The sequence below is a fragment of the Eptesicus fuscus genome, chromosome 7 (genome assembly GCF_027574615.1).
Source record: "Eptesicus fuscus isolate TK198812 chromosome 7, DD_ASM_mEF_20220401, whole genome shotgun sequence".
Lineage (NCBI taxonomy): Eukaryota > Metazoa > Chordata > Mammalia > Chiroptera > Vespertilionidae > Eptesicus > Eptesicus fuscus.
In genome coordinates this window covers 72,701,153-72,719,337 of record NC_072479.1, presented here as the reverse complement: position 1 = coordinate 72,719,337, position 18,185 = coordinate 72,701,153, and the positions used below count along the sequence as shown (strand labels likewise).

General features: G+C 41.7%; 2 protein-coding genes across 9 annotated transcripts in view; both read left to right on the top strand.

Annotated features, from left to right (window-relative positions):
• Positions 1-16,051, top strand: part of PPFIBP1 (PPFIA binding protein 1) — a 164,327-nt gene extending 148,276 nt beyond the window's left edge. For 6 of the 8 annotated variants that reach the window (XM_054719192.1, XM_054719193.1, XM_028144097.2 and 3 more), the window contains 13 exons: positions 874-1,045; positions 1,479-1,511; positions 3,623-3,773; positions 4,078-4,206; positions 5,605-5,755; positions 6,470-6,581; positions 6,713-6,801; positions 9,872-9,994; positions 10,539-10,664; positions 11,466-11,654; positions 13,139-13,318; positions 14,028-14,093; positions 14,206-16,051. In XM_054719192.1, the coding sequence (XP_054575167.1) occupies positions 874-1,045; positions 1,479-1,511; positions 3,623-3,773; positions 4,078-4,206; positions 5,605-5,755; positions 6,470-6,581; positions 6,713-6,801; positions 9,872-9,994; positions 10,539-10,664; positions 11,466-11,654; positions 13,139-13,318; positions 14,028-14,093; positions 14,206-14,292 (1,608 nt within the window). In that variant the 3' untranslated portion in view covers positions 14,293-16,051. The remainder of the gene's footprint in view (positions 1-873; positions 1,046-1,478; positions 1,512-3,622; positions 3,774-4,077; positions 4,207-5,604; positions 5,756-6,469; positions 6,582-6,712; positions 6,802-9,871; positions 9,995-10,538; positions 10,665-11,465; positions 11,655-13,138; positions 13,319-14,027; positions 14,094-14,205) is intronic. The other 2 variants (XM_008140513.3, XM_028144099.2) reach the window with 1 other exon arrangement.
• A 925-nt stretch (positions 16,052-16,976) lies between these two features.
• REP15 (RAB15 effector protein) lies at positions 16,977-17,786 on the top strand. The gene has a single exon (XM_008140514.3). It carries the CDS (start codon positions 16,977-16,979, stop codon positions 17,679-17,681), a length of 705 nt encoding a protein of 234 aa, XP_008138736.2. The 3' UTR covers positions 17,682-17,786.
• The last annotated feature ends 399 nt before the right edge of the window (positions 17,787-18,185 follow it).

Sequence of the window (18,185 nt, the reverse complement as noted above, 5' to 3'; positions counted from 1 at the left end):
CTATTCTGGTTTTTTATCTCTATTTTTTTGGGGGGATGAGGCAAAAAACACTTGAGAATTTCTGTATCTATCCTAATATTTAAAGTCCCTAATATTAAATACTAGAGGCCTGGTACACGAAATTTGTGCACAGGTTGGGAGGAGATCCCCTCAGCCCAGCCTGCACCCTCTCCAATACGGGACCCCTCGGGGGATGTCCGACTGCCGGTTTAGGCCCCATCCCGGCAGTCGGACATCCCTCTCACAATCCTGGACCACTGACTCCTAATTGCTCACCTGCCTGCCTGCCTGGTCGCCCCTAACTGCCCCCCCCACCCCCGCCGTTCTGGTTGCCCCTAACTGCCCCACACTGCCAGCCAGGTCACCCCCAACTGCCTCCTCCCTGCCGGCCTGTTCGCTCCTAACTGTCCCCCCGCCCCGCTAGCCTGGTCACCCCTTACTGCCCCCCCCTGCTGGCCTGGTCGCCCCCAACTACCACCCCTGCCAGCCTGGTCGCCCCTCATGGGCCCCCGCTTGTCTGGTCGCCCCACGCAGCCTGCTGTTCAGTCATTTGGTCATCCCTCACTAACCCCCCTGCTGGCCTGGTCCTAGGCAGCCATCTTGTGAGGGCGTGAGGGTTAATTTGCATATTACCTCTTTATTATATAGGATATGAATTATAAGTTAGTGACAAGCATGTTTTTGTTGTTGTTTCTTAAGTAGCTTTCAGAATTGACTTTTTATACTTCTAATGTGGCACTTGATATTCATAATCAATTATTTAGTTATTCGTTTAAGTGCAATCACATATGTAACATATTTAGTATTGTGCCTGGCAGGTGCTCATAATTATGTGCATTGGTGTTGCTTCATTTGTTTTTACTTCTCTCTCAGGATAAAGCTCCGGTAGAAAGCAGCCCTTTTGGGACCCTCCCGCCCAAAGCTCCAGGGCACGATGCCTGCATGGATGACAACCCCTTTGGCACCCGAAAAGGCAGATCTTCCTTTGGTCGTGGCTTCTTTAAAATAAAAAGTAATAAGAGGACAGCAAGTGCGCCGAACTTGGGTACGTCTGGCCAAAACGCCTTTACCCGAATTTCATCAGAACAAGGAAGAGAATAGTCTCTTCCCTTCCCCGACTCATCTATTTATGCATTTCTCTTAGAAATGAAGGTGAATGACGTAGGGAGGAAATTAGCAAAAAAAAATGCTTCCGTGGATTTAATTCAGTTGTCTACATGAAGGTAGCTCTGTGTACACAGAAGGAAGACCTAAAACCATGATTCCCTCTGACTTCATTGTAACCAGCTTCCCATCTGTTTTTCACGTGGACAAATTAACCCCATGTTGACACTGCTCATGGAGTCGCGTGGAACTTGCCTTCCGTCCACAGTGTGTGTTTTGGGAGTAGGAGTCTGATCTGTGTTTCATTTTGTCATTCCCCTGTGTTCTCTCCATTGGGCTGCGTGTGATTGTGTGCGTTGTTGGGATATCTGAAGATCGTAAACGAAGTGCCAGTGCACCCACCTTAGGTATCGTACCCCTGCATGCCCGCCTCGGCTAGTGCTGTGCTCCAAACCGGGCTAATCCCTGCTCTTGGCATCTGTGATCTCTAGAAAGCGCACTGGCAGCAACCAAAAAATGTAGTTCTCTGCTCCAGAGGGTTCTTTCCACCTTCTGCTAAAAAGGACTCTCTTGTAGAACCTTTGCTTTCAAGCAGAAATGCTGTTGTAAGCAATGCTAATGACACCTTGCGAGCAGCACTGGGGGGGATCCAGAGCGCACAGCATCCCTCTGAGTGCAGGGCAAGTGTGTCCTGGCATTTAAACAGCTTTCACCCTTGAAGCACAGTTCCTCTCACGCTAACTCCCAGGTCCTCGCAGTTCCTTCTCCATCTTTCCATTTCCCCAGCCTCCGAAAAGAAATATTTTTTAGCCAAATAGAGAGATCTGTGGAAGAGTTTGAAAATGGCTTTTTCGACTTAATTCTCTGAGGGGAACGTTCTTCTGACATTTTACTGCTTTGAAGATAGAGGTAGCATTTCGTGGTGACACAGGTAACTCAATGCTTTGAGGAGTTGCCCCCAAAGTGATTTTACGAGGAGAAAGTTCAGTTTTCCTCTTTAAAAGGCAGGCTTCCCGGAGGGAAAAAGAAAAAAAAGTCTAAATATAAAAATGAGATGCTTTTGAAATGAGGATAGGGTAGGCAGCTTTTCAGGAACATCAGTAACCATCATGGCTATAAGGATTTGAATGGAATGGTTCCTTTGGATTTTCCCAACAGGCTCTGTTACCTTGTATAGATATCCACATATCTATTCACATGGGTCATCAAAGGTGACTCCTCTCTCTTTGTAGCCTTAAATGTCTAAAATGAACACTGGATGAATAAAATAAACTGATTCATCCAGATAACTATTTTCAAGTGTTTTGTTACCTTTCTGAGAAGAAAGGTATTGTCAATGCTAAGAGGCAAATGCTGCTTACTATAACCTATAACCACAGCTCTGCTTCATAGAAAAGTCAACCTCTGCAACCTTTACCACTCTCTAAGAAACTGCTCCTGTGATTTTTGTACTTTTACTTTCCTCCATAAAAGTATAAAATCTCACATTGAAGAAACTGTAGCCCTTGTGTTTGCTATTGTGGGATCAGTTCCTTCTCCATGTTTCCATTAAGGAACAGCTAAAAGAACTAAAATAGTTAATGCTTGGAGATCCAAGAGTAGCAAAATTGGATGTTATTTTTGTAAGGCAGAATCAACAGACACTAATTTTATATCAAACGAAAAATTATTCATATTCATTTCATTCTTCTCTCAGTGCCTAGGATGTAATAGGTTATAAACAAAAAATGCATTTCTTGAATAAAGAATTGCCAGAACTTGGTAACCGATTTGAAATAAATGCCCAAGGTAAGGAAGGAATGGAAAGAAAAGGACAAAGAGTTTGAACTGGAGTGCAAGGAACATATTAATTATTATTAATGAAATATTAAATAAGTAGTACATCAAGAGAAGACTCAGAAAAAATTGTATGGGAATTTTGCTGAGTCCAAGATATCCCTGGCACACTGAATTGGGAATATACACAGCAGATACTGAGGCTGGAGAGAAAGATGAGGCCCATAGATTTTGATGCCAACTGCTTATCAATGAGTGAAGCCATCATTTAGTGCTGAGCATAGAGTGGGTGAGCTTGTTAAGAGATCCTGCAGAGGGAACTTAGAAAAGAATCTTGGAGTGGAGTGGAGGAGGAAGAGAAAATAGGATGCTATAGCCAAGAAGGAACTATCAGCAGATCTAGGAGAGAGTCATGCCAAGAAGCTAAGGGAAATTATGACTCTGAAGGACGTAGGAGATAGTCAACAGTACCAAATGGTATAGCAGTATTGAGAATAATTTCATTATGAATTAAATTACTTAAGGAAAGAATATGGCAATCCTATCACACCTTTGAATCTCAAAGGTGTTGTATTTCTTAATTGACTTTATACACAACTGGTGTAGAGTAGAACAGGGTGCTTTTTGGTTTATAGGCCAACAGAAGAATTCTTACCAGTTGTTAAAGCCAAGCACCTAACATCTAATCATGCTCATTTTCTATATTAAAATTCACTGAGTTTGTATTCTCTTCTTGGAATAGCTGAGACAGAAAAGGAGACAGCCGAACACCTAGACCTGGCTGGTGTATCTTCTCGGCCAAAAGACTCACAGGGGAGCAGCCCCTTCCAGATGTCCCCATCATCTCCAGATTCCAAAAAGAAATCCCGAGGCATCATGAAACTCTTTGGAAAGTAAGTAACAGAGTGAACAAGTGGAATAGACTTTGCCTTATATGTTGTTCAAACGTAGGAAGAAATGGAAAATTGGCTGAAAATGGATATGAAATTGTAAAGCTTCCGTGTTCCTCTTCTGGAAAGAAGATTGCGATTTGGGTTTCATTAACTCATTGGGTCTCAAACTTTAAATCCAAATGTCTATTCTAATGACATACGAAGAGGAGTAGCTCAAATGTGTACACCAATTACAAATGTTCTGATGAGTCTAAGGCCTCCTCAGGTCGAATACAAGGCAATGTGTGTTGTGTCTTTTCTTCAGACTTAGGAGAAGTCAGTCAACTACATTCAACCCAGATGACATGTCTGAAACTGAATTCAGACGAGGAGGGACGAGGGCAACTGCTGGGCCCCGATTGGGTTGGTCTCGAGATTTGGGACAATCTAATAGGTAAGAACAGCCAAACTAATGGACTTCTGCATCTCTACCCAAGCATCAGGGGGGTCTCATGAGCACCAACAATGCTAGTATTGTCCCTGGGTTGCACCGTCAGATCCATTGCTTACTGCCATGCCTAGTGGAAGGGTCCACCATCTTTAGAGCAGTCTAATTTGGCGATGGTTGGTGAACAACTGTGCAGCAGATGTGGGCTATCTGAGCTAGGTGAGGAGCCACAGCTGAAGTGCCCGCAACATCTGTATTAGAATGACTATCAGACTTAAATTTTCAAAGAAAATAATTATAAGTACTCTAAAGCATAGCCTTGCAAAGATAGGATAGTATAGTGTTTATGAGTAGGTTCTAGAGGCAGATTGCTTGGGTCTGATTTCTGGTCTTACCACTTCCTGTAAGCTGGATAACGTTGAACAGCTACTCTCATGCTTTGTGTCTCTGTTTCTTGTGGTATGTATTAGTACCTTGCCCGAAAAATGGTTTTGAAGATTAAATTAATTTATATGTGCTAAGTATCTGACAAATCACTGTTTAATAAGCAATGGAACTTGTGAAAGCATCTAAAGATAAAGATTCTATCAGAAATCTTAAATTTATTAGGACTGTGTAATGTTTTAGTTATTACGAGTCTAAGAACTTTTCCTACACCTTTCCCACAGTTCAGGGCTGGTTTGGAACTACCTGTACTGTACTGACCTACCGAGCATAAAAAGGGTGGGGCTGGCAAACATATAGCACCAATCACTGATACTAAATCTTTTAACTCTGTTTAGCCTTCTTCAAATACTGAGCAGTCTCATTTGCCATATGTTCTCTTTGTACACAGTAGAGGACCTCCTTGTGCTGATAAAAAAAAGTCTTATCACCACTTTTTTTTTAAAAAATAAAACAGGAATACTATTAGTGTGTCAAAGTAAAAGAAAACAGAAATTTGCTTTGATTATACTTTCTTTTATAATCAGTGATGACATATTGCCCTCTTCTCATTGATTACCACCTGGAAAGAAACCATTATTCTGCTAAAGTGAATTCAAGTTTGACTTGAGTTTCTTTTCATCTGACCTAGTGTTTTCTGTTTGTGAATTCAGTCTTCAAACAACATTGGTACGATGACTTGACTTGTTGGTTCAACTCGGTCTTCTACAGAACATGTTTTTGCTAACCACATTGCATCTTTTGTGGTTTCATTTGAAAGGAAAATTGGTCTCACAAGGTCACTTTCAACTCCAGTGCCACTTCCTCTTCCAAATATGTACTGATATTAAGCTTTGCACAGTCAAATGTGTATCACCAGGAAATACCCGTATCTGTTGAACATACAGTTGTTCAACCTTAGTGATAAGCCATAGGATTGGCTTTGAGTTGTTTTTCATACAATTGTTCATTTTCCTGTAGTGACTTGGATATGCCATTTGCCAAATGGACCAAGGAGCAGGTTTGCAATTGGCTTGTGGAACAGGGCTTGGGGTCCTACCTGAATTCTGGCAAGCACTGGATTGCATCTGGCCAAACACTTTTGCAGGCTTCTCAACAAGATCTAGAGAAGGTGACTGCTTCTTTGTTTTGTTTGCGTAATGAATTCTGAGAGAGAGGTAGAGAATATGAATGTAGGATTGTTTTCTACGCCTTACGTGGGAATGGGGGGAGCCAGTAAGTGCTCTTGGAAAAGTCTGCGTTTCCTGCTTCATGCTTATTTTATTTCATGGACTAAAAACAAAGGATCTGGTTGTAATGATTCCTTATGGAACACTTAAGCCACTGGGCGTTTTAATGAAAAATAATTGTATGGCCACAATAATAAACCTTAAGCTCATATTTCTCAAAATCATTCTGTGGCTTTATCATTATTAACCCGTCTCCCCAATGTAATATATGCAATTCAACTTCACTTTGCAAAAGGCAACAACAACAAAGAAAGAGCCCTACATTTTATGTCCCATTATTTAACATTTCCCAATTTATTTCCCAGTTATTTAATAAGAGTAGAATTCCTGTTCTGCGTCCCACAGTTCCAGTCTTGCCCAGGAAGGAGCCTACTAGTGAATGTCTCACACCCCCACTAAACTAACTCCAGTGGTCTTGGCCTTTTAGGGGCCTTTTGTTCGGCAACTTTTTACTAGCCAGAGTTAGCATTCTGATTTAATGTCATTGTTGGCTCTTGGGTGTTCGCTTCATTTTGGAGGAATTTGCATCCATTGCCAGTGGCACCCAGCCCGTATTGACAGGATTGTAAAGCCAGTGTTTCTGTTTATGATTTCAGGAACTTGGAATCAAGCATTCACTTCATCGAAAGAAACTCCAGCTGGCATTGCAAGCTCTGGGATCTGAAGAGGAAACCAATCACGGAAAGCTGGATTTCAACTGGGTCACTAGTAAGAGGTTTTAAATTCTTAAACTCATAAATAAGGAAGCAAGCAAATAAATAAATAATGCCGCTCTTCCTTTTTAATCACAAGGACAGGTATTCTGTGGCATTTTAACAACGCAGATTTCTCTCCTTTAGGATGGTTGGATGACATTGGCCTCCCCCAGTATAAGACCCAGTTTGATGAAGGCCGGGTAGATGGTCGAATGCTCCATTACATGACCATCGTAAGTGATTTCCCCTGGGGTGTGGGGATTTTCACCTGAGTTTGAATATGTTGCTTCACTTGAAGATAGGGGCAGGAATATTTCCCATTAGGTTTAAATTGTAGGATTTGGTGGTTGCAACAGTGTTGGAGGATTTGAAACCTAATTTAAGTCAAACTATCCAGAAAATTGATTTCATGTATAATCAATATTGTAGACATTGAAGTGCACCCTTTGAATGAGTGAATTGAATGGTGAGTGAATTATATCTTACGTTTTTTTAAAAATAGAGTGTAGAATGTTTAATCCCTGGCAGTTTCTAAATTTTATATTCCTATGTGCAGTGACCACTCGTGAAAGGCTACCCTTCTGGCCTGAAATCCACAGGGACTTGTCTTCTCCCTTCCCTCCCACATTTGAGAACTGTTACCTGGAACCTTCTCACTTCTTCCCAGTTCTGCTAGGGCAGGAGTCGCCCTGGGTAAAGAAGTAGGGGAAGGGTCGACTTTCACTCGGATTCCTTCATTATGGTTTCATATGTCTAGCCTTTTGCCCCAGGGGTAGAAGGACTTTCCCCTGCTTTCCAACAGTGGGGAGAGATGGATTCCAGGAGAATGTGTTCTAGATGCCACAGTACTACCAGGGTTCTACCTGACATACTTTTACTGAAATGTTTTTTGTGAGTGTGAGCTGGGCTATGGATTCAACTACTATAAGTATCTCCTTCAAATAAGTGGAAAGTTTCAAACAGCTAACTTAATTGGGAATTTTCCAATATTAAGAAACTTGGAGATCAGCTCATGGGATTTGCTTTCTTCTCTGTCATTGAACCAAGTCTGTATCTTGGTGCATACATCATGTAACACTAACAGGTGGTATGTTGCACATTTGCTGTGTGCCAGGCACTTTACTGGGATCAATCCTGAAGTCTCAGCAGTCCTTGAGTTAGCATTCTTATTATCCTCAGTTTTTAGATGAGGAAGCGAAGGAACCCAGAAATCAGGTAACTTGACCAAGCTTCCACAGTTACCGAGTAAAAGAAACATCATATGTCATTTGAACCTACGCAGTTTCCAGACACCTGCTCTTGATAGTTCACAGCTCCACCTGGAGCAAATTCAGTAAATATTGGCCTGCCTAGCTAGGTCTAAGTATGCTCCCCTGGGAATGTGAACAAATTCAGGCTTAAAATCTTTATAAAAAGCATATCTATAACTCTCATAGCTATCCTATATAATAAAAGTGTAATATGCAAATTGACCGAATGGCCGAACAGTGGAACAACCATCCGGACGACCATCGGGACCACACTATCTTGGTGCGAAGCGATTGGTCAGGGGCCTGGCCATCGCCCCATGATCTCCCCGCAGAGGGAGGCCCAGGCCACCGGCTGGCGGGGCAATCAATCAGGGGGCGGGGCGGGGGGGCGCTCCATGATCACCCCAAAGAAGGAAGCCCAGGCCACCAACCAGCAGGCTGCAGCGAGTGGGCGGGACCTCCCTCTGCGAGGGAAGCCCAGGTCCTGGGTGCTGGCGGCTGGAGGGAAGCCCGGGTGCCGGGGGAAGGAAAGCCTACTCTTGCATGAATTTCGTGCATTGGGCCTCTAGTAAATGAATAAATTACCTTAGAAAATTGGATCCTGGAAGTTCTAAGTCATAAAAAATCTGTTTTTAATGTGGTATCCTGGATTGGATCCTGGGACAGAAAAAGGACCTTCATGAAAAAAAACTGTTGAAATCTGAATGAAGTTTGTAGTTTGGTTAATTTTATTATTGTCTATGCTAATTTCTTAGTTTTAGTTAATATGCTATAGTTATATGTTAACACTAAGGGAAGCTGGGTGAAGGATATATGGAACTCTCTGTACTATTATTGGCAACTCTTCTGTAAATCTAAAAGTACTTAGAAATAAAAGATTTTTTAAAAATCCAAAAAAGTGTTTTGATTAAAAAAGGAAATGGTCCCTACTTTTAAAATCCCTTAAGCAATTAACATTTTATTGACATTATGAACATTATGCATTTATGTGTTTGTTTGTTTTTAACTCTGATAGATTTTAAGTTGAAAATAACCCACATGCAAATGTTTTAAATGGGTGCCTCAATCTTAGATTGTCAAATGTCCTTTCTAATTTACAAGATACTACCTTTAAGAAATAAATCCAGAAAAATTTTGGAAAGAATTTTTGCTCACTTAGTAGCCTTTACGGATTTAAACTGATTGCCTAGTATTTAAAAACTATTTTTATAAAAGATTAATATTTTTCTCCTCATAAGAAATGTTATCAGTAAGATGTGTCTAACATGGATGTTTTCCTTGTTTATTTTCTGGGTGTGTTTGGATGTAGACCTATGCTTATGTTGACACTGCCACCCAAATCACCTTCTTCTACAATCATTTGTGTTGGTGTGTTTGGTATGTTTGAAATGTGCCCAGTAACCACAGGCTGGCCAAAGTTATTCCTTGAAGGAAATGATTGGTGATACGTGTTGATACTTGTAGCTTCTTAATTTCTTTACACTCAACTCTGAACAAGACCTTTGCTTTGGTTGACATAGATTTTCTAAAAATTTCCATAGTGTCTGCTGGATATCACATACAAATCTAGAGCTAGAGATTTCTTGAAGCTGGGGGGATAGTGTGTGACCACTCTTCTGGTTTTTCCCAAAACGGATGTGTCTTAGCTCAGAAAAGCAAGCCTCGACAGTCCATGAACATCACTTGCTCTTAGCTATCTGCTTCATCAAAGCAGGTCACCGTTTGTCATGACCCAGCGAGTGCTTTCAAACTGTGTGTCTCAGAGCGAAGGGGTCCCACAAGCCTGTCCCAGAATGTTTGGGACAGAAATAGATGGAAGTCAGTGTCAGTCGGAACAACATTAATTTTGGTTTTCTGATATATTGGGGTCCTGGAGAAGATTTTGACTGGAACAAGGAAAAGCGTCTTGCTATTAAATAAAGGCTTTGAACACAACGACAAGCCGTCGGGGTCTATTAGGAGAGGGGCTCGTCCACTTCTGTGTGCGTTTTCTGAGACTTCCGTGAGGAGGCCGTCCTGCTCAACGAGCCCCGCGTCTTGTTCTTTCCTGCAGGATGACTTGCTGTCTTTGAAGGTCGTGAGTGTGCTGCATCATCTCAGCATCAAAAGGGCCATCCAGGTCCTGAGGATCAACAACTTTGAACCCAACTGTCTACGGAGGCGGCCGTCTGATGAGGTAGCGTTTGAGTTGAGGGTTACTCTGCATGCACCTTCCACGCATACGACTGTCCTGTGTGCAAAACTGAAACCCATTTCTTCTTGGAAGCTGCGGGGAGGGCTGCTGCTTTCCTCAGAGCCTCACACCCAGCCTCATTCACGTCTTAGGCTTTGTTTTCCTGTATTCCTTCCCTTCCTCCCATGGTGGTTCTACCTGTGTCACGGAAGCCAAGGGTTGTGTTTTAGTTTCCCTTCCTCCTTTTCTTGAGTGTATTTTATTTTTCTCCCTCCTTAAACCAGAGGCTTAAATATCCCTATAGAGACTTCCTTTCCTAAAGCACTGCTCTAATGGTGTGTAAAAAAAAAAAGCTTGAAACTTTGTGGCCATTTTCTTTCAAAGAGAATTCAAATTAGCAATCACTTTTTTACCCTCTCTGTAAACATTTAGTGGGAGGTCGAGAAACACCGTTCTGTGTGGCAGACTTTTGGACGGAATGTGCAGGTGGAATCTTAGGAATCCCATAGTCAGTGACTGAAGCTCTTGGTGTCCTCTGTTCCCATAGAACAGCATCACCCCATCGGAGGTGCAGCAGTGGACCAACCACCGGGTGATGGAGTGGCTGCGTTCCGTGGACTTGGCAGAATATGCCCCCAATCTCCGAGGCAGTGGTGTCCATGGTGGGCTCATGGTAAAAAACTGTTTTAATTTGAAATTGACTTATCACTTTGTCTCCTTTAATCTAATGAGTGGGAACGTATCCGTTTACTTATTATAACCCTAAAGATGTCTAACACAGCCTTACTGCACTATTCCTAGTGAATTTTTACTTTCAGCGTGTTTTCCCCCCTTATTTTTTACTATTACAGAACTCTAGATCAGATTTAAACCCATCTCTTCCATTGTCCTCTTTTCTGTTAGATAACATCTGGCTGCTGGCTCTCATGTCATCATGTTTTAAAACCTCTGCAAAGATACAGATTGTATTTCTGCCCCCAGACGTTGCAAAGAAGTTGGCTGCCAAAAGCATCCCAAATGTTGCTCTGGCAGGAAGGCTCAGTTGGTTAGAGTATTGTCCCAATATGCCAAGGTTGCGGGTTTGATTCCTGGCCAGGGCACATTCAAGAATCAACCAATGAATGCATAAATAAGTGGAACAAGTCAATATTTCTCTCTCTCCATCTCTCTCTCAAATCAATTTAAAAAAAAACCAAAAAACCTGTATTCAAAGACATCCCAAATACAATACCTCAGAGAGGTAGAAGCCTTGACTCAGTCATGCCTGGATGTCAGGACCAGCTCCCCTCTCACTAGCTTGGGCAGAATAAAGAAAAGAAATGTAAATTAAAGATTAAAGTCCATACTCAGTGTATCTTACTGAGTAGGTCATTGGAGATAACTAAATGCAAGAGCTTTGCAAATCATAAAGCACAGTGCTATATGGTATATGTGTGATATACCATACCTTACACGATCTTTATTTTTCTTATAGGTTCTAGAACCCCGTTTTAATGTAGAAACAATGGCTCAGCTGTTGAACATCCCGCCGAGTAAGACCCTGTTGAGAAGACATTTGGCCACTCATTTCAACCTTCTGATTGGTGCTGAGGCCCAACACCAGAAGCGTGATGCCATGGAGTTACCAGATTATGTACTTTTAACAGCCACTGCCAAAGTGAAGGTTGGTTCAAGCTCGCATCATGTAATAATTGGTTATACCAAAAACGAGAGCAAAGGCTCAATTCTGTTTTCCGGCTATCCCATTTTCTGGGATTTACTAAGTTTTGTGGATGGGTTGAAGGTATATGCATCTTTAATAGCAATCAATAAAATACAATTTTGAAGGTTTTCTTCTGGGGGAATTTTTGCTAAAAATCATTTATTTTGTTAGGGTTAACAATAATAAAGGACATAATGTTGGTTTCTATAATGGATACATTGCCAAGGCAGAGAGCCCATGACTTGGACCCAAATATTGATTGCACTTGTCCTATTTTTGCTGTGGATAAATCAAGTATACGAGTTGCCTTTCTCCTCATACAGATTCTGCTTGTCTGGCCTATAATTGACCAACCTTGCAAGTTAGACAAAGGCACAGAAGCAGAGAATGGATATTCCTAGTTTGCCTAGATTCATAGATCATATGAATTTCAGACTCCTTTTTCTTCTTTTAAATAATTCCTGTGCTAACTCTTCTGCGTGTTATCTCAACCAGCTTAATGTGGATGTAGGGTTTCTAGACTCCTTCACAAATATGGTTCAAGTTTGTTTTTTTTTTAAAATATATTTTTATTGATTTCAGAGAAGAAGGAAGAGGGAGAAACATCGATGAGAGAGAATTATTGATTGGCTGCCTCCTGCATGCCCCCTACTGGGGATCAAGCAGCAACCCGGGCATGTGCCCTTGACAGGAATTGAACTAGGAACCCTTCAGTCCGCAGGCCAGTGCTCTATCCACTAAGGCAAACCAGCTAGAGCTCAAGTTCTTTTTTTCAACCCCTTCTACCTGCTTGACACTTTCTCTTCACCTCCCTTTCTCCTTTAGAAGATGTGCCAGATTTGAAACGTCTGAGAGATTCTGTTCTGTATAAATTCTCTGCATCAGCCAATCACCATCTACTTAACAGTTTCCGTAACTACCCATTGACTAAGATGTAGTTTCTCTTCTAAGTATCACTGGAAGTTTTTTCTCCCAAAGAGCAAGGATTCTTTTAGCAGTCACCACCCTGTTATAGAAGCATAACAGGCATACAAGATAATCACAGCCCCACCCAAAAAGAAAATACAGTAAGGGCCATTTTCTTTTGCTGATCTTAGACTGGAAAACCTTGTAAAATTGTATTTAGCCCTGAGGAATCTCATGTGCATTAAGTCCTGTTTAAGCAAAAATAAGGCTCTTTGCATATTTTGCTTTTATCACTGTGACTACCCAGCTAGTTGGAGTGAATAAGGAGAACAAATGTAATCTTCTGAGATTATTAACAAGGATCATTGATCATATTTGGATGCATCTGTCACAGGCCTAGAATGCCTTTTTTTTTAATACAAATTTAATCATTCAGTTGCTTTTCTCTGAGTGATGAAATGAAATTATACATGTTATTAGTCCTTTTTTATATGAATTTTATTAAATCCCTGGATGTTATTGTTTTCTTTCTTTTAAAGCCAAGGAAACTCACCTTCAGCAATTTTGGGAATCTGAGAAAGAAGAAACAGGAAGATGGGGAAGAATATGTTTGTCCAATGGAATTGGGACAGGCATCAGGAAGTGTATCTAAGAAAGTACCTAAAGCTGGCCTGGACACGCGCCTGTATGACGAGGATGATTTGGACCGGTTAGAGCAGGTAAGGGCAACGTTGCCTACCTGTTTTCAAGTTCTCCCAGCATTGAAACACTCAATGGAAACTTCTTGTATTGTGTCCACGAAGCAAGGAAGTTTTCTTCCAATGCTTAAGAATAAAGATAATAATAAAATGACGGTGAACACTTGCAGACTGCTTACTATATCCCAGGCACTCCCCTAAGCACTTAACATATATTAATGTTCACAGTAACCCTAAAGCATGGGGAGTATTCTCATCTTAATTTTAGAGAGAAGGACACTGGGGCACAGAGAAATTAAATAACTTACCTCAGATAGAAGAGCTGGGATTCCAACTTGCCAGATTGGCTCCCAACCCTGTGCTTTACCTACATTACCCTAGCTCCATTTTAAGGAAATCTGCGTATGAAAACGAGTCAGGAATGGACAGCTCATACTACTTAGCCTTTTCAGTACGAAGTCATGGGACCAAAAATTGCCCTTTAATCCGTAATCTTTTGGTGGCATTGTCAGCATCAGAGCATTTAGTCTGGAAATGCCATTCAAGTGTTTCTTCTGAATTCCCACATCTACTCACAGCCGCGCAAGGAGATTACCACCCGAAGTATTCCATTGCTCCTATCCCGCTCAACGCAACTTGCGTTATTTCTTCTCAGCTGTTTATTCGTTTTGCCGCACTTTCCTTGAAACTGTGCAGATGAGCTTGTCACGTTGTGGTGTGCTCTTTGCAGATGGAAGATTCCGAAGGGACAGTGAGGCAGATAGGTGCGTTCTCGGAAGGCATCAACAACCTCACGGTAAGCTGGCGAAATGAGCTTAGAATCTTACTCTAAAAATACGTTTGCAAGTCACCCCAAGGGTCTGCCCGTAGAGCGCAGTGTGTGTGACTCCCGTGTCCTTGTTTCCCAGCACATGTTGAAGGAAGATGACATGTTTAAAGATTTCGCTGCCCGGTCCCCCAGCGCCAGCATTACTGACGAAGACTCAAACGTTTGACCGCAGCACCTGGACGAGCGTGAGGAGCCCTCGGTCTCTTTCCGCTTTCTTTCTCCACTCACAGTACATCCAGCAAGTAGCGGGTGGGATCTGGTTTATCAATCAACTTCTCATTTGGAAGTGGAAATGGAAAGCAGGGGATCTGTGCCTATTTTAAAGCTGCCACAAGAAAGTGAGACACTGGTGAATGAGAGTATAATTGTTTTTCCTCTATTTAATGTAAAAATCTGTGATATATTCTATTTAAAGTGTTGCATTTACTATGAGAGGACTTGACCATAGTGTTTCCGGTCATGTTCACAGTGTGGAGGGCTTGGGAGAGAGGGAACTCTCAGGTGGCTGATTCTGTCACGTCGGTGTAGCCACTGCCGCAGAGCACGTGCTTTTAAAACCGGTATGTGGGATCTCTCTTAAAGACCCAGCGTGCCCACTAAATGCCAGCCACACCTCCACTTGCCTCCTCGTGTCCTGTTTTTATATATTTTTCTAAATATATGTATATATTTAGTACACAGAACATAGAACTTTTATTTTGTGACATACCTAAGGAAGATGGTAAAAAAAAAAGATCACATTGGAAAAAATAACGGTGATCAAATTTTTCAAATGCCAGCTGGTTCTTGGCCGGGTCAGGATAATCTTTCTTTCTCCACAACCGAATTTTAATGATGTTAATCACTCGGACTAAATTAGTGTATATGAAACAACTGTTCTTCCATGACACATCACAAAATTGTTGGTTTTTTAAGAATTTCAGCCTTAATCTTGGATTCTTTTAAACTCATAAGGAAGAACTTGAGGGACATTTACATTCTATTAACTTGAACGCATTCAGAAGCTGCCCCAAAATTTGTAGAAATGATTTCTGAAGAAACCAAACAAAAACAAAAACCTTTACAGTATTAAGCTTCTTATTTTCCTCTTTGCTAGATAGACCATTGTCTCAAAATACCAGCAGCCTGACTAATGTACATTTCTCAGACTACCCATGAATGGAAGGAATCCTTTTAAAAAAGCTGAATATCTGTCTGAACATTTTGTCTCAGAGTTTAATAACTCTGAGGCTGGAAAAGAATGCCTATCTTGTGATAATAAAATGTAGTTCATGTTTTTCCATAGCACAGGGCCCAAATATTCTTTGTAAAGAAAATACAAAGCTGCAGCACAAACTGTCACTGTGTTTATTATTCCTTTTAGGGGTATCAGAAATAATATTCTATTTTTTTACTCAGTACTACGTCATTACCATGATAGCCAACTGTGGTAAAGACTGGTTTTCACAAATGGGCATAGGGCTGGGCAGTTCAGTATACACCAGTGGGCTTACTTACAAACTATATTTGAATGTCATGATACGATCTTTCAAGTTATCAGCAAGTTGCCAAGCTTTTCATCAAGGAGCCTATAATACTACATTACTATCTATTCATGACTAAAATGATTTGATGCTAACAATAATCTTTTGCTCCCTACCATTCATTATTTGGTAACTGTATTGGACTCTTAATGTACTTGTGTTTTATTTTAATGTGGATATATGTCACCATTTGGAAAACAAATTTGATATTCCCACCTGGTTAAAAATACCAGGAGACTGTTACAGAGGCCAAATATTCTTTATTCAGGACATTGTAGCATAACTGATGTTGTGTGATGAGGTTAAAATTCTTTTGATGGTATATATTTTATTTACAAAATATTATACACTGCTGGTATCACCATATGAAAAGAAATAAAGTCAGCTGATAATTGCCTCATATTTTTATTGTCTGTTACTTGATTTCCCTTTGTTCTGTATAACCAGTAGGCTTCATTTCTGATATAGAGAACAATAACAAACTCTTGACAGTTCACAAACGCCCATAAAATACTTTCCGTGGGATTCGTAGCATGTGCCAACAGGTAGGAATATGAGACGTTTGTTTTGAGAAACGCTTGTGTGGGAGGAAGCACAGGCCGCTGAGCTGCGGAGTGAGGAGTCATGGCAGAGAGGATCCTGGAAAAGCAAAGGGAAATGGCTCGCCTGCAGATTTGAAGAAGTTAGTTGTAGAGCCCAGCTGGCATGGCTCAGTGGTTGAGCATCAACCTATGAACCAAGAGGTCATGGTTAGATTCCCAGTCAGGGTACATGCCCAGGTTGCAGGCTCAATCCCCAGTGGGGGGCGTGCAGGAGGCAGCCGATCAATGATTCTCTCTTATCATTGATGTTTCTCTCTCTCCCTCTCCTTTCCTCTCTGAAACCAATTAAAAAAAATTTTTTTAAAGAACACTTAAGAAGTTAGTTGTAGAAAGTAAATGGTTCTTTCAGGAATTAAATGCTATTTTTAATTGAACTGAAATTTGAAAAGATGCAGCATATCTTGGAAAAGATGACCAAATAGGAAAAGCAGGGTGACTATAACCAGAGAAGAAGAGATGGTTTTGTGAAAGTTAGTATCTCTCACTTAGTAAACCGGCAGAAATCTGCATGAATAAAACACACCCAGTTGGCAAACAGGGAGAGCTATTTGTTTAGTTGTATGCATATATGCTTAGCTACACCGAGTAAGCTGCGGGGTTAGAAAGCTGGGACCACATTAACAGATGCGACTTCACTGCAAGACATTCACTCCGAGAAAGAAGTCATTCTGAACGAAGGCTACATGTTTGATATCTGGAAGTGGTATTGACTGGGTGCAGAGGAAATGGGGCAGAAACCGTCCCAACAGCCGGCTCCCAAGGACAGCCAAGAGGTTCTCAGCGTCTGTGAGGTGTTCAGTGGAGCTATAGCGCATGCCGCTCAGAAACTGGAGGAGTTCCTTGGATTTGAAGACCCTCTGAGCAATCTGAGCCCAGCTCCAGACACTCTGAATGAGATCTTCTTAATCCACTTCGTCACTTTCTGCCAAGAAAAGGGCGTTGACGAGTGGCTCACCACCACCAAGATGACCAAGCACCAAGCCTTCCTGTTTGGGGCCGACTGGATTTGGACCTTTTGGGGATCTGATAAGCAAATAAGGCTCCAGCTGGCGGTACAGACTCTGCCTATGTCTTCTCTTCCTCCTGTCGCGTCTAAGCCTTGTGAGTCCTCCAATCCAGAATCCAGGGCAGAGTCTTCCCAGAAGAGTAGATTTGAAAAGCTGGACGAATTCTGTAGCTTGATAGGAGAGGATTGTCTGGGCCTGTTTCTCATCTTTGGGGTGCCAGGAAAGCCTAAAGACATCAGGGGAGTTGTCCTGGACAGTGTCAAAAGGGAGATGGCCAGGGGCCGTCTGCCAGGAGGGAAGGCTGTGGCCCAATTTGTCCTGCAAACTAAAGACTGTGTCTCCGTTAGAGAGCTGCTTGGAAACTATCTGAGTAAGAAAGACGGGCTGCGAGAGGTGGGCAAGGTGTATATTAGCATCCTCTGAACTAGGTTTGTGTGATGAGACTGGCCTGTGGGATGAAAAGGAAAAGATATTTTCTTCTAATAAGCAAGCTCTTCCACTTGCATCATCCCAGCATGGAATTCCCCCTCCTTCTCCCACATTGAAATTCAGATCACCTGGACAAAACATATTAGTGTCATGATAATGGAGATTTCCATCTTGTCGGGGAAACTGACAATTTAGCTTACTCGTTCATTTATTTACTCAATAATAAAAATGGGAGGGGAGAATAATAAAGTCACCCTTAAAGTTTGATTTGCAAAAAAAATGTCTTTGTTTGAAATAACAAGTCTAGCTCTTGAAAGTGTAAAATGTGACTTTACTGCTGTGGGTGAGAGATGGGTAGGGTGAGGTGGTGCATAAGACTAGAGAACAGGTTTAATGACATTTACAACAACCGTCTCAATTCAGGACTACCAAGTGAAATCTCCAACTGCTTTCTTCCTCTGACCCCTGCCCTTACTCCCACGTCACTTCAAACTGCTT

What these genes read in the sequence shown, in the direction of transcription:
- REP15 (XM_008140514.3), top strand. Translation starts at nt 16,977, where the DNA reads ATGGGGCAGAAACCGTCCCAACAGCCGGCTCCCAAGGACAGCCAAGAG.